The sequence below is a fragment of the Chelon labrosus genome (genome assembly GCF_963514085.1).
Source record: "Chelon labrosus genome assembly, chromosome: 15".
Taxonomy (NCBI): domain Eukaryota; kingdom Metazoa; phylum Chordata; class Actinopteri; order Mugiliformes; family Mugilidae; genus Chelon; species Chelon labrosus.
In genome coordinates this window covers 7,146,706-7,164,983 of record NC_140348.1, presented here as the reverse complement: position 1 = coordinate 7,164,983, position 18,278 = coordinate 7,146,706, and the positions used below count along the sequence as shown (strand labels likewise).

The 18,278-nt window shown below is 39.9% G+C and overlaps 1 protein-coding gene across 2 annotated transcripts in view; it reads left to right on the top strand.

The window, feature by feature from the left end:
- Positions 1-18,002, top strand: part of abch1 (ATP-binding cassette, sub-family H, member 1) — a 28,409-nt gene extending 10,407 nt beyond the window's left edge. For both annotated transcript variants that reach the window (XM_084561626.1, XM_084561625.1), the window contains 14 exons: positions 2,609-2,683; positions 2,929-3,109; positions 4,108-4,204; positions 4,293-4,461; positions 5,147-5,247; positions 7,957-8,027; positions 8,260-8,309; positions 8,411-8,467; positions 8,630-8,700; positions 10,367-10,455; positions 11,626-11,729; positions 14,172-14,331; positions 14,860-14,964; positions 16,341-18,002. In XM_084561626.1, the coding sequence (XP_084417752.1) occupies positions 2,609-2,683; positions 2,929-3,109; positions 4,108-4,204; positions 4,293-4,461; positions 5,147-5,247; positions 7,957-8,027; positions 8,260-8,309; positions 8,411-8,467; positions 8,630-8,700; positions 10,367-10,455; positions 11,626-11,729; positions 14,172-14,331; positions 14,860-14,964; positions 16,341-16,447 (1,437 nt within the window). In that variant the 3' untranslated portion in view covers positions 16,448-18,002. The remainder of the gene's footprint in view (positions 1-2,608; positions 2,684-2,928; positions 3,110-4,107; positions 4,205-4,292; positions 4,462-5,146; positions 5,248-7,956; positions 8,028-8,259; positions 8,310-8,410; positions 8,468-8,629; positions 8,701-10,366; positions 10,456-11,625; positions 11,730-14,171; positions 14,332-14,859; positions 14,965-16,340) is intronic.
- The last annotated feature ends 276 nt before the right edge of the window (positions 18,003-18,278 follow it).

Here is an 18,278-nt window from a genome sequence, read left to right as displayed (position 1 = left end):
ATAATTAATTCGTTTTCAAAAAATGTTTTTTAGACCAATTAGATGAAATTGGATAATTTCCCACGGCACGCCTGACGATCTCTCACGGCACACTAGTGTGCCAAGGCAAAGTGGTTGAAAAACAGTGGTCTAAACCACATTTGTGTTGCACAAGAACAGACGTAAGGGTGATAGTCCTCGGAGAAGAGGTGAATTTTCTAAACTGTTCCTTTAAGACTGTATGTCTTTCATTGTCTCTGTGTTTGTAATTAATCTGAGGAAATATGCAGAAGTAGAACAAATCGTTATCTAATCTCATCTGACACTTCTCCTTTCCCATCTCATTGGTCAGTGAAGTAAACACATCTACTTATTTTAGCTGGTCATACAACTACCTCTAAACTTCTACATCCACCTGCTTTGTGTTTGTTAATCCGTGTATATCAGAGAGTCTACGCCTGAAATGACTTAATAAAAAGCATGGAAACTCTGCAGATGTCAATATTTTATGTGTATTAAATAGACATTTTAGACCTTGTATTGTGTTTTAGAGAGCTGCTAACTGAAAGAATTTCATAATAAGTCTAGGTTTCAGTGGAGAATATTGTCACATGACATTTAAGAAGCTTTTTCATCCTGCTAAGAGTCCAGAAAATACTTAATACTAAATACTATTTAGTATTAACTTGAATGTCCCTCAATGCTTGAACCTTGGTGTGAACCTGTTAATCAGATCAACAAGTCACTTGTAACCAGTTTGCTCGTGCATGCTTGAGTGTGTATGCTTTAACGCTGAAATCGTAGAAATTGCGTAACTTAAGCTTTTTCTCAAGCTGCACAAAACAAGACCCAAGGTCATTCTGGTCTGCATCCAGACCTAAAGAGCTAGAAAGTCTTCTAATCTAGTCATACAGACAGAGGGAGAATGAGGCACATTTGTTGATTTATTTCTGTCCTGTGTCTGTTACACTTTGACAGAAGCATGTTAGATGAAGTAGCACACAGTACAACAATGCATCAACACATTGCCAAGGAATGAGCTTTGCTCGCTCGTGTCAACACACCAGCGCAGTTCCATCAGTCTTACACAGTCTGGTACAATAGGCAGACTTTGATCACATAGCAACTGTAGCTTTTGTTTATGCTGTGTTTGACCTATTAAAAGACTGACATAAACAGGACAGGACAAGAAGAAGTCACTATTTCATGTTTTGTAGCTAGCTCAAACCTGGAAAGTCTATATGATAAAATGAGGTTCAGACAAATAACAAGAAACATTCAGAACTGATATTTAAGACATCCTCGATTGTCTTAGTTTTCGTAATTTTTACAATTATATAAATTAACTTTAGGGTGGCACAGTGGCGTGGTGGTTAGCACTGATGCCTCACATCAAGAAGGATTTGGGTTCTAATCCAGGCCAAATGGGGCCTTTCTGTGTGGAGTTTGCATGTTCTCCCTGTGTCTGCGTGGGTTCTCTCCGTGCACTCTTCCCACTGTCCAATGTACTCATGCATGTGAGTGTGAATGGTTGTCTGTCTTTCTGTGTTAGCCCTGCGATAGACTGGTGACCTGTCCAGGGTGTACCTCGCCTCTCACCTGATGACAGCTGGGATAGGCTCCAGCCCCCCCGCAAACCATCACAGGACAAGCGGTTACAGAAGATGAATGAATGAATGAATGAAATTAACTTTAGAGAGGCGCAAGGGATATGCATATCATTACATATATTGTGATCCTCTTCATACTAGGAACATTTTGCAAGCTTAAAATACACTGCCTGACCAAAGAAAAAGTCACCACCAACAAAAAAAGGTCACACACAGTAATATTTCGTTGGACCACCTTTAGCTTTGATTACAGCACATATTCGCTGTGGCATTGTTTAGATAAGCTTCTGCAATGTCTCCAGATTTATTTCCATCCAGTGTTGCATTCATTTTTCACCAAGATCTTGTATTAATTGGGAGAGTCTGGCCACTGTACAAAGACTTCTCCAGCACATCCCAAAGGTTCTCAATGGGGTTAAGGTCTGGACTCTGTGGTGGCCAATCCATGTGTGAAAATGATGTCTCATGCTCCCTGAACCACTCTTTCACAATTTGAGCCCCATGAATCCTGGCATTGTCATCTTCGAATATGCCCGTGCCATCAAGGAAGAAAAAAATCCATTGATGGAATAACCTGGTCATTCAGTATATTCAGGTAGTCAGTTGACCTCATTCTGTGGGCACATGGTATGGCATGATGGGTGCATCACTTCATCTGCCCCTCTTCTTACCCTGATGCCCCCATCACTCTGGAACAAGGTAAATCTGGACTCATCAGACCACATGACCTTCTTCCATTGCTCCAGAGTCCAATCTTTATGCTCCCTAGCATTGGACAGTTCTTTACTCAATTTTAGTAGTTTCTGCAATCTCCTTAGATGTTTTCTCTGCTTGATGCATGCCAATAATTTGACCCTTCTCAACTAACATCTCTTCCATGACCACACGATGCGTCTTACAACATGGTCTGTCAGCTGTAAACATGTATTTAGGCATCTTTGTGTCTCAGACTTGAGAGCTGTTGTTGCCCCTGTGCTGTTTTTAATCCAATCTCTAATGAATAACATTTGTTTCTTTAGGTTGGTCTCATGCGAAATGGCCGTTTGCTGGCTGAAGGTCCTCCAGATGCAGTCATGAAGCAACACAGTGCAACAGTGAGTAGTTTTTAAAATTCCAGTGGACTCTGGGAACTCAGTGCTGCCGGTTGTCAGGGCTGGGAGGTGATTTAGCAAGACAAACCAAGCGGTGATCCTTATTTTGTTGAGCAGCTAAAGAATATGAATTACTATGGGAGACTAACTGTAGTTGCAACGTTGTAAATTTGTACTACATATCGTACAAATCAAAATGGTGTGCATTTGTAGTATCTTTTGGTTTTGACCTACATTATCTTCTGCAGACGCTGGAACACGCCTTCCTGCAGCTGTGTGAGACATCGGATCAGATCGGCTCTAAAAGGGGGTCCAGTCCACAGGGTGGACCGTTAGAGAACAGCCAATCATTTGAGAGTGGGCGGGACGAGAGTCAGCCGATTCTTGCAGTCGGACCAGCAGCTGCAGATGAGGTTCCCAAATATTCAGGTAGTAACATTCCATGCAGAATTGTTTCTTTGCTAATACACAAACATATACGAAAGTTTAGTTTCAAAAGGCTGCATAGAGCAATTATTTTGATGTATCTTTAATAAATCTCTTTTAAAGACGTCAGAACCTCCACATAAATCTGCTTTGAAATCTGTGTGGGTTCTAAGATGTGTACCATGTAGCTGTCCTCAGCTTGGATTTGGCCAAGGACTGTTTTTGATGCCATCCACACATTTCTTGCAAAATGACCCTTTAAAAATATGTGTGAAGTTAGCTTTTAAAATTATGACAGTGGCACTTCATTCTGCACTATACTGTATACTGTAGGTGTCTCTGGCTGTTTAGGTTTACCTAAAGGTTAAGGGAACTTCCTCCCCATCACTTGCACAGCTGGAGCTACCTCCAACTGACAATTTGACATTCACGCCCACATCGCTTTGCAGCTGTGTGGAAGCGACGCGATTCTTATCTCTCAAGCTTTCTTGTTTTATCATCCGTCCATCAAGTTCCGTCATTTTCAGTGCAAAGCCGCAAATCTCTCACTGAAGGCGTTTTACTCCACATTCAAGTGAGGCCTTTCTTAATAGATGTGGTTAGGATTTGGTCTGATTTTTCTCCTCATGTCAGGCATGAAAAATGTATCGCAGCATTAGCAACATCGCAATTAATTTGAAGTTTTATTTCTGCTCAATGTAAACCCAAACTTCACAGTCTTTTAGCTCTGTTTTAGCCAACTCTCAAGGAAGATCTGACCACAGCTAACTGCATCTGTCTGTTGTTAAGTGCAGGTGGGGTTTCCCAGAAAACAGCCTCCTCCGTTGGCTAAAAATACTGTTTGTAATGAGAGATGGATAAATACTGAGCTGACACTCACTACAGAGCTGAAGTGTAAAGGAGATGGAGATTTGGTCGATAATTCACATTGTCACAATATAATTTGATACAGTTTACAGTCTAATGAATATATTAATGGTGTGTTTGTGTGTTGTGTTCAGCGGACTGGAAGGTGCGAGCCAGACACTTTCTGCCAAAGTGGAGAAACATCGCCGCCCTGATGATCAAGACACTGGTGCGGATGAAGAGAATGCCTGGGTATGTTGTAGTTTAACAGTGTTTAACATCCACTGAATAACAGCAGTGCCTGTGTTTGTGACTGCCACCATCTCCTCTGTCTTCGCAGCTCGTTGTGTTTCCAGTTCTTGCTGCCCGTCATCCAGATCTCTCTCATCTGTTTGTGCGTTGGCGGAGACCCAAAGGGGATCCAGGTTGCTGTGGTGAACAACGAGACATCCCCCTCCTCTTACAGCCAAATGCTGCTGTCCTTCCTGGATAACTCCAGTGTCAGCCAGGTATTAATAGGGCCCCGAGAGATATTCATGCAGCTAACACTCATGTTTACCGCAGCTGTCAGAGCCAAAGAGGATCTGAAAATGTTCACATTGCGTATATCTGTTTTATTTCCTGTTGCTGCTTCATATTTGTCCAAGAGCTATTTTGTAATTTTATGTGACTGTTCATCACATGTATTGTTTTTACATTTTTCACACCGGTCAGGGTGGGTTCGTTGCTGCAAATGATTCAATCTAGAAGGCTTCTCTCTCAGTTGTTAAAAATTAGTCCAACCTAATTATAACCACTTCTGTTCCGCTACGGTTCACAGCAGAACAAATAGAGAGACTTCCTTTTTCTAGTAAACCAGCGAAAGCAAGACACATTGAACATACTGTACTGTGCAAAAAAAGGAGGATTGAGATCAGAGCTATTTGGTTGACTACCAACTGTTGCAGAACTCCTTGTTACTGATGATAATTTATTGCAGTACATGCAGGCTGGTTGTCATGCTGTTGAATACATTTGGGACTGATAGGCAGCTCCTCGATGATGTTGCATGATGGATAAGACTCTGATCTATGATACTGTATATAGTAAGGTTAAGTAATCTAAGTTGTCTCGAGCAAAGCATCCATTAGCATCCGCCAACAATTTACTTAATATAACAAACTCTAAATATATAGTGTTCTTTTTTTTCCACAGGTGCCCTTGTCCCATGCGGAGGCTTTTGAGGGGATCTATAATGGGGAGTACTGGGGGGTCATCGGCTTCGGCAAGAACTTCACCAGCTACCTGACTAAACGGTGAGAGAAACCCCACCGTAAATGATTATCAGACACGATGGATCCGTATCACTTAGCATAAAATAAGAAAAGACAATATAATCCTTTATTTATTCCACAGTGGGGAAGTCAGAACACAAAGTACATAGCAACCCCTTAAACTCTGAGCTCAGACTTGATATGAAACTGTAGATTTTTTGTAGATCTAAGGAATTAATGTGGTGTTGGATAAACTGGTGAAGCTACCAACCTGAGCTCAGATTATATTTCAGTTGAGATATGTGGATGTATACATGTCAGAAAATGAACTGTAAGTACATATAGAATTAAATACTCTCGCTTCTGTTTGTATATTTGGAGCTTGACAAGTCTCAACTAGTCTGAATATTTGACCTTTACCGTGCGTTTCCTCCTCCCCACTCAATGCTTACTTTTCCTTCCTCATTCACCTCACCTCTGATAGTCTCCTTTTAATCATGTCACTGCACAGACTGATGCTCGCGATGTTTGTGAACCTGTAGCCCAGTCCTGTTTACAGAAAGGCTTGCGAGCCACAGTAGAGCAGGCTGGCTTCATTAAATGAAACGCACAGGCAGCGCTCCAGCTGCAGAGACAAACACATCACACAGAGAGACGTCATGAACACTTGTAACCCCACTGCAGACACACACACACACACACACACACACACACACACACATATCTTAGGAACTAAAACAAACTTCTGCTTTGGCCTTGTGCTATTCTAAGTAGCGAATGTTAGCACGCTAATGCTAAACTTCTATAAATGACAGTTTAGTCCAGACCTCGCATGTCCTCTAGCCTGACTCTTTTCCACATCCATACACTCGTATAGAGAGCACAATAGGATTCGGTGTCTTGTTCATGAACAGTTTGATATGTAAATAAGAGGAACAGCAATATAGGCGTGTGTAAAATCCAGAAAGTAAAGGATCCAGTGTCTGGTTTCCAACCCAGGTACAGCTGCATCAGCAATGAAAATTAGGAGTGTGGTTGCCAGTGACAGAGACATCAGTCCAGATATTTTTCAAAGGTATCCATTGGGAATTCCCTCATCATCTGGAGGAAAGTACTCGGGTCTCTAATAGGACAGGAGTTACTTCCATCTATGGCTATCCAGCTCAGATGCGGTGCTTTCTGTGCAGTGTGTATATATTTCTCAGATTTGTTGTTAGTCAAGTGTGGGAGAAGGATGTTCACAGCGCTGGATTAAAATCTCTAAATTCTGTCCAGTGTGAGAGCGTCAAAAAATCTGCTTACAGCAACATTTCTCCCTCCTGTATAACACATGTTAAATGTTTTTCTGCTTAGGAGTAATACATAGAGGCTGTGTTACTGATGCAGTTTACCCGGATTGTCTAGTTTTCTGTGGCTGAAATCTAAAACTTATTTCTTTCTCCACCTTAAATTAGTTATTTTCAGTCCCTATTGTTCTCCCTCTCTCCCTCTCGTCGTCTTTGATGCACAAACAACACCAAAACACCTGAGAGTTGCCATCATGTGAGGATGAGTCAGCCCTGTAGGGTATAGGCCAAGAGCTGTTGAGTTTTTAGGTGTGAATCACGTCATGTGTATCATTCCTGGCTCGACCGTCCTGTCGTTCCTGTCCCTAACACACCCGGGCAGGTTGCGTCTTGGCTCCGACCAATCAAGCGTTGCTCAGTCTTACTGAATCATGTGCTGCTCATGTGATAGACATGCCTGAGCAAAACAAAAGGTGTCTGCTTTTACTTCTTACTGGTCATGTGAAAATAATCTGAACTATTCAGTCATGATGTGATTATTATTGTTGGTTAATTATTGTCTGGACTAGGCTTGATCGATAAGGAGCTAATTATCAGATATGTAAAGTAGAATAACAACAGAATGTATAAGAAATTATAATATACAGGTAAAAGAAATGATGAGGAATGTAAATCTACAAATGATTGACAAGGAAATGGCCGGAAATTTAAGATAATTAGAGTTATTATTTATCATCAGTGTGTCCTAATGGAATCAAACAGAACTACAAACAGTATTTACATCTTTAAAAAAAAAGTGTTTGTAGCACATGTCAAACTGGTTAGGGCAGTTTAAGTTCTTTAGAAATTAGAGTACTAAGACCACAAATATATGCAATAAGACAATTTAACACTAATGCTCACACAAAACTAAAAACAGTAGAAGTTGTAAAGAAATGTTGTGACATAGGACATACTCTCAGTGGTTAACAAAACTGAGACAAAGAACCGCAGCTTCCTCAGTTCGTCACGCCTGCAAGTGGATGAAAAATTTTAGGGGAGTGAGATAAGAAACAATCAAAATCCATGTTTGTCTTCTGAACAAAGGTGCATTTAATAACTTCAATGTCTAATAATGCCCTCAACAACACTGTGGGTGCTGCTTTACTTGTGTCCAAGGAATAATTAGCCTGGGTGACCTTACATGTTTTAACTGGTGGAATCAGCCCGCGGTCACTTTCTTCACATAACTGTGTTTTTCGAGGTCAAACACTCGTAAAATAATTCATATATAAAAAAGAAGAGTTTGTACACAGAGTTTGCACATCTTGAAATCTTTCAGTAAAAATCTACTATTGGCCAAGATAATATAAATAAAATGTGCATCTTCAGCATCCCTTCTGTTACATTCCAGTTATACAGTTATATGAACTGCTGCTGAATGTTAAATAGGTTTCAGATCATGACTCTGTTCCTAACTTTATAGGATGCTCCAGCGGCAGGTTTCTAAAGATGTGATCGATGGAGGATCAGTGCACGTCTGGCTGGACCTGACGAGTAAGATATGAACCACTGACTCTTTTTTTTTGATAATTACGTCTATTAATTGCTGGAGATGTTTTGTGGAAACCGTTACATATTAAACATATTGTTTTGGATGTGCCTTATGTTTAATAAAATTGTGAGAATGAACTAAGATACACGTAACATGAACTAAAATATAAAAAAGGAATCAGCCGTCTTAAAGGTAATATAGTCATTGAGAATGTTACGTATTATTTTTTTCTAGATCGACAAATAGCCTTAATGCTGCAGAAGAAACTACACGAGGCATTTCAGGTAAAAATGCTATCCAAATTTCAGTCATTACAGAGAATATATTACACAACACCAAACACTCAATAACTAGTAATAAATATGTGTCGTCCTCTGTCCTGCAGGCGTTTGTGGATAATAAGCTGGGTAGTATGTCCTACCTGGTTGCCTTTCCAATAAAGGTACGAAACCACAGAATAAATATTAGTGTTTTTACGAAGTAGACATGTTTGCATTGCAGTCTTAACGGTAACACAGATTTATAACCTACGAATACTTTATACGCAGCTGTGTTGTGAACTGTTAAATAAAATCTGAATTAATCTGTTATTGTCATCTTCTAGTTTGAGGAGCCGATCTATGGCAGCCAAAACACAGACTTCACTACATTTGTGACACCTGGAGCTGTGCTCAGGTCAGTACAATGTGGGCTGGCTTAAAGTTAAGGTTTTACTGCACTTCACTTGCCTTCAGTTAGAGTGCCGCACAAAGGTTTTGGCACGCTTCAGACTTTTCTGCATATAAATGACTCAAAACATCAGTGAATTTTTAAAAGTAAAGTCTTAAAAGTAGACAAAGAGAACCCAATCACACAAATGAAACTAAAATATTATACTTGTTTATTCATGAAAGTGAGCCAATATTACATATCTCCAAAAGTTATGTTCAAGGCCAGATTAGAGTTCATCTGAAGTGTTTCCAACCAGTGTAATTAGAGTTTGGTATCATTCAGTGCCCCGATTTGTTTAAAAAATAAAATAAAATCAGGGATTTGTTAAAGTCTGATCGTCACAACACATTTGTGGAAGTGTATAATGGCACGAACAAAGGAGCTTTGTGAGGACCTCAAAAAAATAATTGTTGTTGCTCATCAGGCTGGAAATGGTTACAAAACTGTCTCTACAGAGTTGGGAGTCCACAAATCTAGACAGACTAAGAAGATGGCTGTTGGGTGACTGTCTTTGTTTGGGCTTGTTTTGCTGTATCTGAGCCAGGACAGCTTGCCATCACTGATGGAATAATGAATCCTGTACTGTACGAGCGAACTCTAAAAGAAAATATGAGGACATCTACCCACATGGAAAGAACCTATATAAACATATAGGTTTTAATATAGGTTTTGAATGTATGTGACATACATAAAATTGGCCGTTTTCATATATACGCATATATGCTATATATATGCAGCATATATGTTATGATATATGCTGCATATATAACGTATATATGCACAGATAAACTGCATATAGGTTTCATATATGCGCATATACCCACACGGAAAGAACCTATATGAGGATATATGCGCATATATGAAACCTATATGCAGTTTATCTGTGCATATGCTGCATATATATAGCATATATGTGTATATATGAAAACAGCCAATTTTATGTATGTCACATATATTCAAAACCCATATTAAAACCTATATGTTTATATAGGTTCTTTCCGTGTGGGTATCCCTGAGCTGAATTTCTAGAGAACCTACGTCACGCAGCAAGACAACGAGACCAAGCACACAAGTCGTTTTACAAAAAAATGGTTAAAGAACAAAAAAATATGTTTTGGAATGGCCAAAGTCAAAGTCCTGACCATAATCCAATAGAAATGTTGTGGAAGGACCTGAAGTAGTTCATGTGAGGAAACCCACCAACATGTCAGAACTGAAGTGGTTCTGTACTGAGGAATGGGCTAAAATCCTCCAAGCCGCTGTAGACGGCTGATCAACAGTTACTGGAAACGTTTAGTTGCTGTTATTGCTGCAAACTGACACAAATATGCACAAATGATTCATTTTCTTGAATAAGTAAATGCACAAGCATAATATTTCTGTTTCATTTGTTTGACAGTGTTCTCTTTGTCTACTTTCAGGACTTGTGTGAAAATCCACTGATGTTTCAGATCTTTTTATGTATAAATGAGTTTAATAATGAGGGGCAAAAAAACTTTGAAGCAGCGCTGTACATGGAATGATTTGAAATGAAAATAAAAATGAAAAATTTGGTTAATTTATATTGTAAGATGGAAATTATAAGGTCTCTTTACCCTCAATTACATTTACTTTGCCATTTATCCTTCAGTATCACCTTCTACCTGGCAGTGGGTCTGACGGCGCTCTCCTTTGTCCTGGAGAGGAAAGAGGGACTTTTGGACAGATGCTGGGTCGCAGGTGAGAGGTCAAAGCTGTCTCCCAGTTCCATTAAATCCAGAGCACAAAAAAGGATATTTAAAAAGGAAATTGGGAAGCTACTAACAGCTGCTGAAAGTCACAGTAATTATGGATGTTAGTGGAGCAGCTGTAGGAAGATGTCGGAAAACTTTATATGTATCCCGGAAAAGGGCCTCTGTGTCCTCTAAAGGTGCATATTCGGATTGTTTAGGAAATTAAGTGGAATATTTTTGTGACAAATCCATGAGATTTATTAATTTTTTTGCAGTCTGCGTCAGTGACAGACCTTTAGTATCGACAATAATCCAGGGAGTAAAATCGTGACGTGTACTTTGAGACATGACCAGCAGAGGGAGGAACATGATCACTGCTGAAAGTGAAGATGATGTTTATCAAGTAGTGAAGTCCAGATAAACCTGCATTGTTTTTAGCTCCTTTGAGTAATTAAGACCTTAAAAGCAATCAGTAAATTTCAGTTCATTATTAACAATGTGTGTAAATGTGTTTTGGACTGAGCCTAGACTGAATGAGTTTGACGGACTCAGATTATTTTGGACAGAGCGTGAAGCTGATTAAACAATATAAGTTCTATGTTATAATTATAGAAGTAGTGGATAGTATACATCGTCGTTTCAAGCGCAGAATTCATGAGTGCAAAGTGAACTTTGTTAAAAGGTCACACTGATTAAATCTTGTGGCTGGCGTAGAAAGGAAATGGAAGGAAAGCACTCAAATGTGGCCTCCTGCTGCTGTATTTCTAATGTCATGGAACCCATCCTGAATCAGTTTTGACAAAATGTACATACTTTTAATGCGCAAAGACACATGATCCAAACTCTGTTACCATAGCAACAACGCGTCCACACTTTGAAAATGGTAGTTTCTTACCTTTCAAGTCATCTGCAGTAGCACACACTTGTAGAATCCCTCTGTGCTGCACACTGTCTTTACCACAAACCAACAAATTCTTGGTTTTCTATGTTTTATATAAGATCATCAGTTGTAAGAAAACCATCAAAGAAAGTGAAACCCAACATATTTTATTTGGGAAACTTTGCAAACAACTATGCTATCACTAAAGGCACAACAGTAAATGGTATTAAATGTGATTTTTGTTTACGTCTTCTTCTAAAAAATGTAACTTAAACTAATAGTATTCCTCTCGACCAGGCGTGAGCTCTCTGGAGACGATGCTGGCTCACCTCTTCTCACAGCTATTCGTCATCAGCGTTCAGATCATCATGCTTCTCCTCTTCATACTGCTCGTCTTCAAGGTCGGAGCCGCACTGACAGAAACAACACAGATAAGCTACACACGCAAACATGCACACACGTCAGATGTAAAATTAAACTTTATTAATTGGCAAAAATGAGATCCACTGGGTTGAAAGGAACAGCAGGGGGAAATATAGAACAAATAATTAAACAACAACATGAGGACGAGAGAATAATTTGGATATATAAAAAAGACAGACTGTTTTCACTTTATAGCCACCACACAACATTTCCTGTAATATTTATATAAGATCGTTTCAATCGCTGCTTTCCCGCTATAGTTTGCTGTTGCAGTTGAAGGTTAATGTTTCACCAACCTCGCAGGCCTTTTACCCAGTTCATTAACATTTTTACCTCATCATCAAACATCTGTATTTATCTGCAGCGGGTTAGAGACATAATTATGTTAATAACAATTCAAAAACAGCCTTCATTAACCTTTATTTTTCAAGATCAGCACATGTATTTCCATAAAAAAAAAAAAAGAAATAATTTAAAGCCCTCTAGAGAAAATGGTGTAAATCCTCTCATGTGACTCCACCAGACTATGAAGGTCAAGCAGGTCAGGTTTGCTGTGAGAACAACAAACGGCGCACATATCTATTGATTACCATAGATAATCAATACAAGACGAAGGCCCCGCAGACATAAGCAGACAGATATTGTGTGCGTCCCAGCAGGCTCGTGCTTTTATGGGTGTGTGCTCTCGTCTCTCTGTGTGTCAGTGTTAATTAAGGCGCCGAAGTCCAAAGAGACCACCGCTCCATAAATCACTTCCCGCGCTGGCAGTATCCAGGGATCACTGTGGGATCGCCACGACAACAGGCCTTGATTGCTGTGGCAACCGAGTGGTCATGTGGCCTCTGGGTGCAGGTCTATTTTTGCACGTTGTCAGGGGAGACGGATAGTGTCTGAACACACCGAGGAGTGCACCGACACACACACACACACACACACACACACACACACACACACAGGCACGTCCCAGTCGAGTTCAGAGAGTTATCACCTTAAATCGTCGGAGCTTGCTGACTCTTCTCTGTTTTTATAGGATTTTGAATAGATTTGTGTCTCTCGTAACGTGCTTCTGCTCTGTCTGTGTTTATTTTGTTTTTGCAAACTTCAACACTAGTGACGTTTCTTTCCATTTCTTGCGGTGCTTTTTGGCTGAAGATCAATGCGGAACATCAGAGAGTGTCTGTGTCTCTGCTGGTCTTTCCCTCTTTATCTCTTTCTCCGCTTTTCTTGATCTCATCTTCTCATCATGTTCCTTAAATGAGCTCTCCAATGATTTAGTGACACTGTCAGACAGCCTGACTTGTACAGTAAGCACAAACGAAACAAGGCTCATACGAACCCAGATCATTAGGGTCAGTGTGCTTTTTGGTGTTTCAGGTTTGGTTTTAGACAAAACATAAATAAATTAATGATAGTTTATTTGATTTTCATTTTAAAAAGCAAAAGAATATGAACCTTAACAAGTAAATTTACCTTTTGTGCTTAAATATATAAAAAAAAAAAAAAAAAGAAAACAGAAAGAGAGCTAAAGGAGAAGAGTGCCATTACTCGATTCATATAAAACCGTTTTATGTTGAAGGAATAAAAGACAACAATGAAGAAGAAGTTGTTTATAGTACTCAATGGTTTTGCAGCTCTCTACTAAAAATGTTTCTGCTGAGCACAGACATGACTTTATCTCTTCTAAATATTGAGAAACACAAGTTTTTTCCCCAAGAAACACTCAAAAATTTTGTGCTGGATCCAGAACATGCTCTGGGCTGTTGTAATGATCCAAGCCTTCAGAAGTGCCGTACAAGTGATGCTTCCTACAAATTCCAGATGTAGGCTACTTCTGGTTTCATTGTAGGACAATTCGGCAGTTTTTTGGGGGTTTTTTTGACCTGTCGCCCTTTTTTTTTAAATCACATCAGTAGATAGTAAATTAAGTCGAATACTAACTTTCTCTTTTTCATTGTAGACTACAGAATAAAAGAAAGGTTTATTTTTTTCTTTTTGTCTTAGTTTTAAAAGCACCGGGAAATGCATTTTAACCTCATCTTCTCGGTTAAAACATGCCGTCTATATTCCCCACAATTCAATGTGACCACCGACGGTTCAGTCAGATATTCTTGTTTATTCTGTTGGTAGTGATTAATGTTTGATCCTTCTTATTTTTTTCAACTTAAAGTGAAATGGGTTGAGGTCTCGTACGGGCTAGTGTTCAAAGAAACCACTTTCTCTTAGGATACTGTTCATAAACATTTACTTCCAGTGGATACACATTTACGAGAAGGAAGATCATGCATATTTTTTGTTTCTGGTCATATATAGTCATATATAAGTCGTTTTGTCCTCCACTGCAGCCGTGCATATGAAAACAACCTCGTCTTTCTCCAGCTCATTATCATTTCTCACCCCTTTACCTTTCTCTCTCTCTGCAGATGCCTAATGAAGGCTCCTTGGTGCTGGTCATAATCCTGATCGTGCTGCAGGGAGTCACCGGCATCTCGTTCGGCCTCGTCATCTCCTCTGCGATCGACGACGAGCAGAGCGCCAACCAGGCCGCCCTGGGCATCTTCTACCCCAACCTCATCATCAGTGGTAAGCAGCGGGTTAAAAAAGAAAGCTGTGTGAGTGTAAACGGTCTTGAAAAGCACAGTAGGTGTCTGATTACTGGAGCATTACTGAACCGGTAAAAGCTGATTATAAACTCTGTGATGCTGTTTGGTGAAATGGGTGTAAGCCTAATTTAAAAGAGAATTGGGTAGTTCATGTTGTCACTGTCGAGTGGGTGGTCTTGGTGTTCGTTAATCTTCAGAGTCCTGTAATACATTAGTACATTATTAATACATTACTACACAGAAAGAGTCAAAAAGAGTAAAATCACTTCCTTCCTCTTCCTCTCTATCTCGGTCATGTGATATGCTTTTTTAATGATAAAGTTTTTAGTTCTCCTGCAGTTCACATAAAAGCAAATAAATAAAGTTTATACAGTATCAAGAAAACAATAAAAACCACAACAAATGTGCGCTCCACCACTGAACTTTTTAGGACTGCAAAAAAATAAACGAGAATAACAGCAGGCGTAAATGACATCTGACACTGTGTCTTCTCTGTCCTGGGATGCAGGTATCATCTGGCCCGTGGAGTGTATCCCGTATCCTCTCCGCTACCTTAGCCTGGCTCTTCCTCAGACCTACGCCTCAGAAGCCCTCCGCTGTATCATGTACAGAGGTACGTTGCACCGCACTTTCAAAATGTCACAAGCTGCTGCGTGAGGGTCAGATGGTTACGTTATACACAACACAGCCAGTGGTCTAAATCATTAATCAGCTCTGGCTCCTGTGCAACTCGTCTTCCTGGAATGTGAGGTGTAGTGGTTTCGCTCCGTCTCTCTGTCTTTTCTCCTTCTTTTGACCTTATTGCCGCCGAACAATAAGAGGTCACTGGCAGCCCGAGCTCCCTCCGTGTTACATGATACGGCCCAGGAAGTCACGCAGGCCATTTCCTGTTTGAGGACCATATTGTAGAGGTGCAATGGAAGAGGAGACAGAAGGAGAAGTCAAGAGACTTCGATTTGGGGGATTAACTGAAATTTTTCTTTTTTTTCCTTTTTTTTGGCATCCTGTTACATCCTTGATTCATTGGCAGATGTTACGTTCAAGTTCTTGCAAACAGTTGGATCCATATACGTATAGAGAAAGACTTATTTCATCTTTCTGTTGTGACATTCCTGAGTCAGGTTACCAGAAATCCTTGTTCGCACACAATTTTTTTCAGTTCTACCCAGTAGATCCAAATAATCTTCATCCCTCATGATGCCCTCTCTTTTCTGAAGTGCACCAGTCCCTCCTGCAGAAAAGCAGCGCCCACAACATTATGCCGCCACCCCTGTGCTTCACAGTTGGGATGTTTTTTACTCCGTAGTCATTATGGTCAAACTGTTCAGTTTCATCAGACCAAAGGACATTCCTCCAGAAAGAAGGATCTTTGTCCCCACGTGTTGCCGGAAACTGTATTCTGGCTTTTTTTTTTATGGCTGTTTTGAAGTTGTGGCGTCTTCCCTGCTGAGCAGCCTTTCAGGTTATGTTTCCTCAAATGTCTTCACAAGGTCCTTTTGCTGTTGTTCTGGGATTGATTTGTACTTTTCGCACTAGTATGTTCATCTCTAGCCGACAGAACCCGTCTCCTTTCTGAGCGGTACGTTGGTTTGTTAACATTAAATCTGTGGAGTGGTTAAAAAATGGCTTCAACCAAAGTGCCTGTTAATTCAGCTGTATGTATTTGTTAATTTACTGGCTGTTCATCAAGGCACATTCAAGTAACATTTATATGATAAATATGGGCTTAAAGTGCAGATTCTCGGCTTTAAGGTATTTAAATCAAAACTGTAGGAAATATTTACACAGTTTCCATCACTGAAGTGGACAAATGAACCTTTTTAATACTTTGTCCAGAATCCTTTGCAGATAATGACTGCCTGAAGTCTAAAACTCATAGACATTCAATAAAGAATTGCTTTCCTCCCTTGTTACTTTCCCAGGCCTTTACTGCAGCTGTGTCGATTTCTGTTCTTCCTGTGTCTAAGTAGCTGTAAATCTTCCCACCAGGCTGGGGTCTGTCTCGGATGATGGTGTGGCGAGGCTTTGCCGTCACCCTGGGTTGGAACACTTTCTTCCTCATCCTGGCGACGGTCATCCTAAAGCTGAGGACGTGACCGCCTCGCCTCAAGAGAACATCCTTCAGAGTCGGGACGGAGCCGTTAGGTGAAGCCCAGAAGCTTTCAACTCACCCAGGCCTCCTGTCTGTGGACAGGGCAAGAGGAAAAAAAAAAAAAGAAGGGCAACACTGTGGTTTAAGGACTGATGAGCTGATGATCAGTCTCCCTTCTCCAAATTGTCTCACGCACATTTACTGAAACACAATCCTATGGTTCCCAGCCAGCTGCCTGATCCTGCGACAGTTGCTTTGGCCCGTTCAAGCTGCTGCACATAGAAATACACACAACATGCACAACATTAGATTATTTGATCTTGTCTTAAAGTTTGTTCCACTTCTATCTGCAGCTTCTTGAAACTCTCTGAATGGTGACGTACCAACTCAGGGTCACTTTTTAACATTTCCATTTTCCCTTAGTCTTAATTCTAATTTAGATTTGTTTCTGTTTTAATCACAGTGAAAATACTCACTGTAAGTGTTCGACATTATGTCTGCATAGTATTTTCTCTCTACCTGATATTTTCATTGTAGATGAAGTATACACTGAAAAAGAAGAAGCACAAGAAAGGATTTTGAAACAAATGTGGACATACTGTAGATTGTTGTGTCACATCGTGGGAACGTAGATTTTAAAGTGCTGATTACTTGTTTCTCAGAAAACTCTCACCGATTCAGACATCGCGGTCTTCTCTAGTCGAGTGTGTTGTAACAGGAAGTGGTGTCTGTGTTTCATCTGTGTTACCAGGTGCTCAAAAGCAAACCGCCACGTCAATGTTGATGCACCGTTTTCAATTCAAACCTATAAATGAATCTATAAATTGTTTTGTTTTGTGCCTACACTCCGGTTGGAGAAGGTTGGTGAAGGGAAAGCAAAGTTTGGTACTGTATCTTTTTTTTATTATTATTAAACTCTACTTTGCTGGACAGAGTGGAGGCTGTAGGACGGATTTCTCCTCACATGTCAGGTGTGGTGTGTTCTTCAAGCTGTCTGCATCCACGCGATTATATTTTTAAATCTGAAACAGCTCCGAATTATGCTTTGTTTTTGAGTCTTCTTTCAACAGTAATACGGAATAAAATGAGTAATATCATTTTGGGCTCAACATGTCGTCTGTAATTTAAAATTTAAAACAACTCTTTAACACAAACGAGACTTTTTTATTTTGTCTAAATATGAAACAATGTGGAAAAATAAAGGACGGCATGATTGGATAACATAACCATTATTAGTGAAATATAAATGTACTCTGCTTCATCTGCTCTGCATTTTATTCTTCTCAGCAGATATTTGTCTCTAAACCAGTGAGGTGTCTGCCGTGACCACGCCTTTAAAGGGACAGTTTGATGATGCCTTAATGATGCCACTCTCTGAGTATGAAGGAACAGCCAGCAGCCAGTTAGCTTAGCTTAGCATAGCAGCCAGTTAGCTTAGCTTATTTGAAACCAGGACTTTCTTTAAAAGTGAAAAACCTTGACAGATCCGCGGTGTTGAAAAAGTACCAGACTTACATCACATAATCTGTAATGGAAAATTCAAAACAACTTTACGCACTTTAATGTGTGTGGGTTTTTTTTTTTTTTTTTTTTTTTTTTTTATTGCGACACACAATTAGAAGTAGTTTTCTCTTTTTTACTTTGTATAAAAATACAAAACAGTGTGGAAAAAGAAAAGACAATGAGCTTGGAAAGGTTAGTACCCAAATTATTAGTAAAATATACGTGTACTCTGCTTCATCTCCTTCGCATTTTACTCTTTGTCTCTAAACCAGTGAGGTGTCTGTCGCAACCACGTACATCCTGCCTTTAAAAGAACGGTTTGATGTGTTAAA